This window comes from Ascaphus truei, chromosome 6 (assembly GCF_040206685.1).
Source record: "Ascaphus truei isolate aAscTru1 chromosome 6, aAscTru1.hap1, whole genome shotgun sequence".
NCBI classification, from domain to species: Eukaryota; Metazoa; Chordata; class Amphibia; order Anura; family Ascaphidae; genus Ascaphus; species Ascaphus truei.
The window spans coordinates 9,616,130-9,628,569 of record NC_134488.1 but is presented as its reverse complement, the minus strand read 5'-3'; the positions used below and the strand labels follow the sequence as shown (position 1 = coordinate 9,628,569).

The 12,440-nt window shown below is 44.0% G+C and overlaps 1 protein-coding gene across 1 annotated transcript in view; it reads right to left on the bottom strand.

Moving 5' to 3' along the window:
• Window positions 1–711: 711 nt before the first annotated feature.
• The window catches only part of LOC142498003 (uncharacterized), a 58,459-nt gene continuing 46,730 nt past the window's right edge, over window positions 712–12,440 (bottom strand). The window contains exons 2-4 of the mRNA XM_075606511.1: window positions 3,596–3,901; window positions 2,127–2,204; window positions 712–1,763 (exon numbers count right to left, since the gene is read on the bottom strand). Coding sequence (XP_075462626.1) covers window positions 712–1,763; window positions 2,127–2,204; window positions 3,596–3,901 — 1,436 coding nt within the window. The remainder of the gene's footprint in view (window positions 1,764–2,126; window positions 2,205–3,595; window positions 3,902–12,440) is intronic.

Below are 12,440 nucleotides of genomic sequence, written 5' to 3'. Positions count from 1 at the left end.
TTTATATAGTACTATATATATATATATATATATATATATATATATATATATATATATATATATATATACATATATATATATATATATATATATATACATATATATATACACATATATACATATATATATACACATATATACATATATATATACACATATATACATATATATATACACACTCTCACACTCACACTCACACTCACTCAGTGTGTGTGTGTGTGTGTGTGTGTGTATATATATTATTATACATTCTGAGATGTTATAGAAACGAACACACAACTGATTAAAGGACAAAATTACAATGGCCAAGCAAGGCAAAGGTAAGTAATAATTTACACATAATCCTGCTGTACACGTACAAGAAAGATGTTTGCAGTTACTTAGGTGTTTTAATAATTGCATGTGACTAATATGCATATGCAATTCTTACATCAATTAACACACCCAAATGCAATGTTTTGCTGCAAAGTCAATGGCAGCTTCTCTAAACTTAGCAACTGGCTCCTGGTGGACCATTACTGAACAGACGATTACAACATAAATATTTATAACACAATTAATTATGAGTGTTAACATTTCCAAAACTTCACGTGTACAAGAACATAGTTGAAAGTTTGGAAACAACACAGTCTTCAGCATACATACAATAGTAATTAGATAATCTGAAGTCAACAAAACAAGGCCAAAGACATATTTTCTGAATTATAACATTTATTTTTTTTGTTCCTTTTGCGAGCGAGTAACAGGCCTGCTTGTTGTCTCTTGAATTTTCCTTTTTCTTTTGCCACCAACTTTAGGCACAACAGAGCCACTTTGAGTGGCCTCTGGCACTTCACGGGCAGGGCTTGTGGCCAGTGACTGTTCACCTACGGGGCTTGTGGCCAGTGACTCACCTACAGGGCTTGTGGCCAGTGACTCACCTACAGGGCTTTTGGGCAGTGATTCACCTACAGGGCTTTTGGGCAGCGATTCACCTACAGGGCTTTTGGGCAGCGATTCACCTACAGGGCTTTTGGGCAGCGACTCACCTACAGGGCTTTTGGGCAGCGATTCACCTACAGGGCTTTTGGGCAGCGACTCACCTACAGGGCTTTTGGGTAGTGACTGTTCACGGACAGGGCTTGTGCCCAGTGACACATGTGAGCAAGTTGGTAGACACTGCACAAGTGATGGTTGGTCTGTTTCATGTGTGTCTTGTTTTGTTTTTGTCGCCTCCTTTGTAGGTGTCTGCTGCTGAATTTGTACAGATGGCAGCGGTAGGATGTCATCAGGAACCTGCACAGCAATGTCTGCTACTTGACCGGTAACATTTGGGCCTGGTGAATGAATATCAGATGAATGTGGTGAAAACTGACCTGCATGAACAGATCCTGGCTGGGAGGTGTTGAATTGTGGTACATTAGTCATTCTCCAGTAATTAGCTTGTGTTTGCTGAACAACTAATGCTTCGAATGAGGTGTTGATTTTTTGCAACTGTTTAGGCACTTCAATGAAGACTCTGTGGAGATGTGCCAATTGTGATACTGTTTCTTCCTGCAGTCCAATCATCCTTTCCAGCACTGTCATCATGTCTGAATGGCGACGATTTTCTGCATCCACTATTTTTCCCTCTGAAGCTACAATTGCATCGTATGTGGAAGTTGATGGACGATTTGGCGGTACAACAGTTTCTATTGGCACCTCTTCATGGTCACATGATTGTATTTCAGTCTCTTCTGTGGCGTCATCCTCATCATACTCATCATCCTCATCACCATGATGTTCTAAAAAGAAATGTACACATTATTAAATGGCATGTTAATGTATGCTGTGTTACTATGTAATTGTACTGTGTCCTAAGTAACACCTAACATGTTAGCATACGTTTTATAACCTCATTAAAAACTACCTTGACTTACGAATAATGTTTGGACTCAGTATGAAATATGAATGAATGAAAAGTTGCTCTAAACTCAGAAGTCCTACATGATAATTAACATCACTAACACAATACATGTTGCCTTACACTTAATTTTCACTGACACTAAGTAATCCTATTTAAAGAAGATGTGCAAAACAAATAATGCACATGACAACATAACATATAGAAGAGCACATATTATATGGCCAGCAAATGATACACTCACCTTCTAGTAGTGTTGAGCTGGCTGACCCAGGTGAAGACACTTGTTCCATCTCAGGTGACACATGTCCTCCAGGGGCAACTATATATAACAATAACATAAGTTTTACATTTACATGTGTAAATATTGAACAAACACTTATTGTATGTTCTGTATTTATGATTAACTAACAACATCAGTTCCTTAACCGAAAATGTGTGTGAAAGTGAACATAAATAGTTGTAATAACACTGTACATGCCTGTGTACTTAGAATTTTTGAGTTCCCTAACATACAACATACTATGTTTCTGCAGTAATGCGTGAGGATAAATAGATTAAATGAGTACATAAAAATCATATGTTGTGTAGTGATATCAGTATCATAATGTACATAACTATCATGAGATGACCATTCACAATGGTTATCATGAAGGTGGTCATATTGCAAAAAGTGTTGTTTTTGGTAGAGGATATGTGTGGTACATTAATCGAAGATGTGGCACACCTGAATGTGGCTGTGACTCAACAAGACAACACATGCAGTGTGTGATAATGTGTCTTTCATAGTAGTTCAACTATAGATATGAGTGAACTAATGTGTGACGTACGCTTTGATAAGTAATGAGTTGTTGGGGCATTTAGTAGCTAGAGTTAAGCTTTCAAATGAGTGTGATTAACTTCAGTTGTGCTATTCAGGTTGTAAGAAAGGTATTCCCTTCCCCAAAAAGCCTAATCAGCCACACCTTTCAATGACTTGAAACAGGTGCAAATGGTGTGAACTAAGTTGACCGTGAAATGAGGCTGTAATTAGTGTGTGTGCTGAACCCCACCCCCTCTGTTGAAGTGTATGCTGTGATGAGATATTAATTGCAGCTGCTTTAACACAATGGTAGATGAGCTAAGTAGTCATCTGCAGTGTTTAAGTTATGAAAACAATGACATAACATATGATACGTGTGCCTCATTATGCTGTCTGTATATGACATAAAGCAAAAATGGACCTTTTCATAAGCAACTATAGATGTGTTAGTGCCAGTGATGTTTGTAGGCCGTTACATGCAATTTCTTTGATGCATGCTTAAAATAGGCAGTAATGTCATGTTTGTCGGAGTAAAATCAATAAAATACACAATAATATGATACATATTTCTGTTCTGTACCTGTAGCTACTAATAATTTCTCATGAACATGTGTTACACATGTGTACTACCCTGTTGTTCCCCATCTTCGCCCACCATCAATTGCTTCCACTGCAGCTATGCATTTTGGGAATTCACATGTAAATGAGCACGCAATGGCACGTGCTATATTAGTTACTGCTTTTAGTAGGACTACTACATATATGTCTATTTTGAGATATATATATACAGAATCAGACATATACATATATAGATGCAGGTATGCTTATATTGTGAAGACAGTATAAAAAGCAGTGTAAATATGCAAAATAACTGTAAGCAACGACACGCCTAGTACAGTAATATTTATCACCTGCTGGAAATTGTGACGGATAAATTCCAATGTCACGGTCACCAGCCAAGCCTTCCACGACGACGGTAAGTAATTTTGGCCGAAGCAGCTCCTCCAATGGAGTCAATATGAGACGTTGTGGTGTGGGCCCACCTCCAGTGCCAGTAGCATGCACGCGTTGGTCTTGTATTTTCTTTTTCAATTTGGACCTAATATCATCAAATCTTTTCCGACAATGATACTTGTCCCTGACACTATTCCCACAGGCATTGACACCAATGACTATTGTGTCCCACATTTCTTTTTTGCTTGCTGCACTTGTCCGCCCTTGAAAAACATATAAAAGATATGAGGTAAATTAATAATAATATAAGCACCAGTTTCCTACACTGCTAGCTGTTCCAAGAGATAGCAAACATGCTGTTTTATGTGTAATATGTGCAGCACATGAGCATTCACTACTAAACCTATACATGTAAGCAAGGTTGCATTCATATTGTATGTAGTTCTGGCAAATTGACCGCCTGTGTTTATTTGTCCTTGTAAGGCATGATAAAAAGCTGTGTTTCCACACTAATGAACATAGAAAGATATTGTGTACCCATATTTGCATATGAACAAAACTCAGATGACCTAGGATCACATGTATTTGAATAATAAATGTAAAGTTACACTTACCTACTAAATGTCCATAGAGACTGTCATAGTGCTCCAGAATGCCAGTGACAAGAGCCCTATTTTCCTGGTCATTGAAGCGAGGATTACGTGGCTTCTCCACACGTTTTTTCCGAGCAGGTTTAGGGTCAGAGCTTGGCTGGTGCTGACTGGACTCTCCTTCTTCCAATGGAAGAGCCTCCAAAAGCTGGCCACCAGCAAGCACGCCACCACCAGACACCCCATCAGCAACTGCGCCACCAGCAGCACTCCCAGCACCAGCACTCCCACTCCTAGCACCAGCACTCACACTCCTAGCACCAGCACTCCCACTCCTAGCACCAGCACTCACACTCCTAGCACCAGCACTCCCAGCACCAGCACTCCCACTCACAGCAACAGCACTCCCACTCCCAGCACCAGCACTCCCACTCACAGCAACAGCACTCCCACTCCCAACAACAGCACTCCCACTCCCAACAACAGCACTCCCACTCCCAGCAACACCACTCGCAGCACCAGCACTCCCACTCCCAACAACAGCACTCCCACTCCCAGCAACACCACTCGGTGCACCAGCAACATCACTCCCCTGAACAGAACGTTCACTCCGACGCGTACTCGCACGAGTAGCACTCCCACTCCCACCAGCATCACTCTTCCCACGCTTTGCGGGCATACGTCCAGCACTCACAAAAAACAGACAAGAAATGTACAGGCAATCACACGACCCACTTCCACATATAAAACAAGACAAAGATGTAAACAAAACAACAAAGGACAAAGCTCACCCAATACACAACAAGTCTCTCAGTCAATATGCAAATCTTCAATCGTCCAGCTCTGTGCGTCTCTCTCTCTCTCTCACTCCCAACAACACAGAGAATGATTAGCAGTACACGTTGCCTTTAAATATGGCGCGCAATCAAAAACATGCTTGTTTCGCCTGATTCAGCAAGATTTGTGATTGTGCAACCTAACAGCACCCCGCCACGCACGCCGATACACCTGTGTGTGATCGGCTCATCATCGTGAGAGTGGGCGGATTTGTTTTCTGGTTGATTTTGAATGTATTCGGCACTTACTGCATACGGAGAGGGAAAAACGCCAATAACATGACTAATCGATAAGCTTGCCGATTTCACATAATCGTCGCTTACTGCATGAGGCCCTAAGTTCTTATTAGTGTTAGTTTCCAATCCAGCTGGTTTAAGGGGTTGCTACGCTACCATTTGTTCCTCCTTCTCCTACCGTGCACCCCAAAACTGGAACAACCTACCAAAGACTCTCACATCCACCACCAGTTTAAGTTCTTTCAAATCTAAGGCTGTCTCACATTTGAATCTGGTCTGTAACTGTTTCATACGCCCATAATATATATTTTCTTTAACTGTGCACGCAATGTCTTGTATATAATGTATACCCTGTTCATTTATGTAACTGTATTTGTAACCATGTATTATTTGTTTTACTCTGTGCCCAGGACATACTTGAAAACGAGCGGTAACTCTCAATGTATTACTTCCTGGTAAAATATTTTATAAATAAATACATTTGTGTACATATACCCATGCGTCCATCCCCTCTCCATCACCCTTTGACAAAGTCGCCCGTGTGTGACGAAACGCGTCAGGGAGCGTCATCACGCAAACGTACGGACATTACGTCATCACGTGTGCGCAGGAACAGGCCGATTCGTGCATTCAACATCACAGAGGCCATCCAGCAAGGACATTTTCTGGGATTCCAGCACGATTTCGTTGATACTTTCTTCACGCCTTGTACATCCTGATGATCACGGTTCCTTCACCTCCCAGAGACTGACGGACGTTTGATCGAAGTAAAGATCCGGGATGGTGGTGATATTATCACGAAACGCATTTAATACTTGTACCCTTGTGAGTGTATTTTTTCCCCCCCTTCCCCCCTTCCCATCATTAAATACACAGTTTTATACTATGGGGCGTGCGCTCTCTCCTCTCTCTTCTCTATATATATATCTCTGTATATATATATATATAGTTGCATGATGAAGCCACTGTACAAATGAATGGGTGAAGGGTGGGTATCAGGCCAGTGTGGCTTAACCCCTTAATTACCTTTGCGGTTATTATCCGATAAGGTGTTTAAGGGGTTAATTGATATCTTAATGTAATTGCAATGTATTGGCTTTGTATTGGCTATGTATTTTGTGGGCAACGAAAGACAAGGATGTTGCTGGCAACGGGGGATTCTTATTGATTAGGTCAGTAGTACTTTATTTATTTTAATATGCTAGTTAATTTGTTTAATAATGGGCAAATAATCTATTATCCCTATCTGGATAATAGTTATTTTGCACATTATTGTACTGTAGGTGTTGGGGGGGGGGGTGTATGTATTGAATGTATAGGCCAGGTTTATTTTTTTTACATTCAGGGTTGGTTCCTTGGTTCTGCGTGAGACCTCTGGAGACCACCTGCGGTCTCCTCGGGTATCTCACGGGTATCAGGCTGGTGGTTCCACGGTTGACACCTGCGGGGATGAAGCGGTGGCCTCACGGGGACTCGTAGTCTGCAGGGATGAAGCGGTGGTCCCACATCTGTGGGGGCACCGCAGACCCATAGGTGCGGGGATGAAGCGGTGGTCCCACTTCTGTGGGGGCACCACGGACCCATAGTGAGCACTCGTGAGTTCCCCAGACCCCTGTGGGAACCACCCGAGGCCCCGCAGACACCTGTGGGTCTGACCCGGGGCTCCCAGACATCATTGGGCCTACCGTAGGGACCCAATTGTGGCCCACAGTGACCCAAGGAGACCACCTGGGGGCCATGGCGCTTGTCAGGACCCACCAACAGACCTCCAGAACCTGTGTGAAACAAGTTGCTGGTACCCTGTAGGTCTGTCAGGTGCCCCGCCAGCCCGCTGGGGACTCGCGTGGGGCTGGGGTATGAACCCTGTATGTAAAAGATAAATCTTGTATTTATGGGGGGGCACAGGGGGTGGGTAATGTATTTAATAAATAGAATAATGTTTATTGTGGGGCTGTGTATTGTTTTTATTGTGGGTACTTGGGGTGGAGGGAGGGGGTATTGGCCCAAGGGTATGTGGGTAGGCCTCCCTTGTGGGTAGTGGGTGAAGATGGTTAGGCCTCATGGGGTGGGGGGTTAGTGTGGGAGGGTATGTAGGTGTCCCGAGTGGTGGGTGAGAGTGGGTTAACCCCTTAATGACTGTAGCGGTTAATAACCGCTATGGTGATTAAGGGGTTAGGGGACATTACATTGGATGTTTTCATTCTTGTGTCTGTTTTGCAGCAGCGGAGGGGGCATGGGCAGGATGAAGATGAGGATGGCCTTCATCGTGGCAGCCGGAAATGGGTGAGTGCTATATGTATTTATTGTATTTATTGTTGTTTATGTATTTTAAATACACAGTGGGTGTATGTTGTTTATTGCAATGTTTATTGGGGGCAAATGTCCCCAATAAACATGCTATTCTGCCTTAATCCCTTCATTGCCTTAGCGGCTATACGCTATGGTAATGAAGCTGCATTTATGTATTTTTTTTTTTTTTTTTTTATAACTTCAATTTTATTGAATCAAGACAGCATAAAATACATTACAGAATACTTTTGTCTTGTATGCAAACAATATTTTAACAATTATATAAGTAACAACGAGGTCCTGCTGTGCTTCGGGACCCGGTCTTCCGGGTACTTTGGTGTGGACTATATAGTCCAAGCCGACTCTACTTAAATGGACAAACAGACACATACAGTATAACTCAACTTAAAAGGGGAGACAATACATACTCACAGAAAAAAAAAAAATAAGAAGGTTGAGGCGGGATGGGGAGGGGAAAGGGGTAGGTTGGGGGTGAGGTAGGGGGAGTGCGTTGGTAGTAGGTGCGACACGTGGCTCCGTGCTAAGCATCGCAGATGTTTGCAAGCTGAGTCGTCTCTCTTATTACTTATGTTATAATGTTGCTATAAGGGGTCCTGGGTGAATAGAATACTTCCTGTAAGCCCCTCCCAAGGAGAACGCACCTACTGTTATCAGAGCCATATTGAGGACCTCTCAATCCCCGGGATATCTGTCTGTGCCAGCCAAGGCGTCCAGACTTTTAGAAAATTGTCACCAGTATCGTTAACTAAACTCGTTAATTTTTCCATCTGGCAAATGAACCAAATTCGATTCCGAATCTTTGGGATGGTTGGAATATCAGATTGTTTCCATAATGCTGCGATCTCGCACCGCGTTGCAATTGCGAAATGGGCAATTAGTTTGTTATTTGTTTTGGAAAGGCCCGTCAATGGCCTGTTCAGTAGGAACAACCACGGGTCTGGGGGAATGGTGAGATCGAACAGTCTCTGTATCCAATGTCTAATCGCCTCCCACAGTGGAGAGATCCGTGGACAAGACCACAGCATATGTAACAGGTCGGCTGTTCCTCCGCACTGGCGGGGGCACAGGGGAGAGGAACCCGGCACAAACCTTGATAATTTCAGTGGGGTGAGGTACCATCGCATTAGGACTTTATATGCGTTCTCCTTGAGCGTGGTGCATATGGAGCTCTTTGCTGTGGCCATATATATGGCGCTCCATTCTTCATCTTCTAAGTTTTCTCCCAGATCTGTTTCCCATTGAGAACGGAATGAGGGTATCTGCTGCTCATGTTCACCAGAACCGATCACTTCTCCGTATAGCTGAGATGTAAGTCCCTTCGTGTCGGTCTCAGCCAGACAGAGCTTTTCGAAGGATGTTAATAGGGGGTATGGGGCAAGTTTGTTATAAAATGCCCTGATCTGGAGGTATCAAAAGAATTCTGAGTGAGGGATCTCTTTTTCTTCCCTGATATGGTCGAATGTTTTGATTTTTCTGTCGTGACCCTCCAGATCTCTAATCCGATTGTAGCCCCTCTGTCTCCAGATTGAGATATGTATTTTAATAATATTGTGCGGAAGCAGGGGGTCCCCTGAGCTGAACTGCATTGATTTGTAGCTCAGAGACCCCCTGCTTACCGAGTTACAGGCCCCGGTTTGGGGCATCGGTTACAGTGTCGCCGCCATATTTATAGCGGACACGGCGCGAATGGGACGCTATAAAGATGGCGGCGACACTACCAGCCGATGACACATACCGGGGTCTGTAACTCGGGAAGCAGGGGTCCCTGGTCCACAAAGCAACGCGGTTCAGCTCAGGGGACCCCCTGCTCACAGTACACTATTATTAAAAATACATTCATGCTGCTTCGTTACCGTAGCACATAGTCGCAAAGGTAAAGAATGAGTGTTTATTTATATATGTGTTTTAGTTAAAGTGTAGATGTGCAGAGGGTCTCCGGAGCTGTACCGCTTTGGTTTTAGGTCCGGGGACCCCCTGCTTCCTGAGATACAGGCCCCTTTAGGGGGTGCCGGTATCCCTCTGCTTTGTTTACATTCCGCGGTCACGTGATCGGGACCTTTAAATGCAGAGGGATACCGGCACCTCATAACGGGGCCTGTATCTTGGGAAGCAAGGGTTCCTCAGACCTGAAACCAATGCGGATCAGCTCCGGAGACCCCCTGCACATGTACACTATGAGTAAAAGTTGTTTATAAATAATTTATATTTTGCCGATGTTTGCGCTGAGAAAGTGGCTGATCTCTCTCTGCTGCAAGCACATATCGGCAGAAACGGCCTATCGGCAGGTTATCAGGAGCCAGGCTGTTTCGGCACAGGCTCATCGGCAGTTTTGCTTTCGCAGTGATTCGGCAGGGATCGGCATGGATTCGGCAATTACTGAATACTGCGAGGGCAAATCGCCAAAATAAGGCCTATCGGCAACCCTTGGCGATTGCACTTTTTCGGCGCTTACTGCATAGAGCCCTTAGTCCTATTCCTTTGAATTGAGCATTCTAAAACACAATTCCTTAACAAAGCTTATGGGTAGCTCCGTTGGCAGATACTATACATCTCATATGCATTGAAATTGAGATTTTGCAGACGCACACTTACCAGAACACCCTCCTGCTGTCTCTGTAAGTTCTGCCTACTTACCACTTAGATTGTAAGCTCTTCAGGACAACGACTCCTTTTCCTAGTGTTACTTTTATGTCTGAAGCGCTTATTCCCTTTATGTGTTATATTATTTGTTATATTATTATGTCCCCTGTACTGCTGCTGTGGACATGGATGGCGCTATATGAATAACGATATACATACAAGATATCTTCATAACATATTGAACAGGTGGATCGGGTTACTGGATCTTAATTAGTGAAAAATAACCTCAAAGTATACAAGCATCATGAACAGTATACAAGCATCATGAAAGAGAGAAATATATGTTATACATGGGGTTTTCCCATCAGATATTGACGCCTATTCTAGCAGCTTCGATGTGTCATTGCAAAATTGAATGTGTTGGCATATTACTATGCCAACATTTACATAAAAACACTATAGTATCTACTGGCCAGTTACCCCTTAATTACATTAGCAGATAGTAACAGCTAAATAATGAAGGGGGTAACCCCACAATTATAATGGGGTTCAGTCTGTCACCCCCCTCTCCAATGGGTTTGAACCAATTATATACAGATGTAATAAAACTCACTGTCTCTAGCGCCACGGTAAAAGAAGCAAAAGTCTGCGGCACAGAACACAGTGTCTGTCGCAATCTCGCTGCGGAGGTTCCATGCTTCTGAATGGAACCCCCACAGCGATAATCCTCCAGTGCCATGGCCTCTGTGGTCATATGACCGCGGATGGCAGAGGCACAGGAGGCAGTCAAGTTAGCTACTGTACATCTATCCCACAACATTTTACACCCTTAGGGCTTTGTTGATGTTTATTCTTTAAATGGTCAAAACAACCCCCAAAACAAGATGTTTCTGATATGTTCTCTTATACAGCGGTGCGCAAACTGGGGGGGGGGTGCCCGCCAGGGAGGTCAGGAGAATTTCTAAGGGGGGTGCGGGTGGTTACAGAGGCCCTGCATTCTTCCCCTCGGCATTTAAATTAAATACCGGGGGAGGCATGAGGCCTCTGTAACTCACTTACCTGCACTCTGCTGGGTCTTTGGTGATGCATTGCCATGGCAACGCGGCATCAAATGACACCGCGGGGCCATGTTACGTCACGTGGCGCCATGGCAAATCGCGTCAAATGACGCAGCGGGGTCACGTGACGTCACATGAGCAAGGACTGGACTTAACCTTTATTATACTGGTCCCTGGGCCCCTTTCCATCACAGGACCCACCCAAGAGCTACGCTCTTATACCTAGGGTACCTCCCAACAAATCCCAGAGACTGTCGCCAGCACTATAAGTGTAGCCTAAGCTAACACTCGGTCATGACAATAGAGATATTAAACAATAGCCTTAATAGAGAAGGTTACAGTACACAACAATAATTAATACAGATCAGCAACAGCACATAAAATGGGAGGGTAGTGGAAAAGCTCTTACAATTTACTGTAATGGGTTTTCCCCCACCCAATCGCATATAGTGTGCATGTGAGGGGGAATCTATATGTTACCAGGTGTGGTGCATATACCTGCAAGCTCACAGGAGGCCTGAGCCTCCGCTGATGGGAATCTGGGGTGCTTCTCTGGAACGTTCTCTCGTCGGTCAGCGCCTCCACTTATGTAGGATTCTATAGGAGTGTAGAATGGCCCTAGCATAGGAACCCACCCAGAAACCACATAGACCAGGGTTATGGCTAAAAGGTTTACTGGACAAGCAACACAACACACAGTATCATACTACAGAGTATCAACAGCTCTATTCATAACATAACATAATACACATCAACATACACAACAATATATATAGTCCACCTTCTGCCTTTAGATGGTGGCTTTACTGTACCTTGCCCCTACTACTGGGCTGTAACCTTCTTAGTCCCTAACTGGGCTATACACTTACACCCCCTTCCCAAACCCGTGTCCAGAGAGTCCAAGCCCACCCGAGTGTGTGAACAAGCCTGTTACATGTGAGGAGCAAGGTAAAGTTGGTGCACGTGTGGAAGGTTTTAAATACCTGCCCAGGTTTCCCTGCACCTGGGTGTCTTCGCAAAGGGTCTACCGGCACCGCTAGGTCCAGCGCTGATCTGTACCTCCGCGTGGGATGGGGTCAAGCCGGACGTCCCACCGTAAGGACAGTCTCAGGATCAGCAAAACAGCATACGGGGACATGCAGCAAACACTATCACCGTCCCTGCACTAAATTAACTGCAGCAGGACCTCTC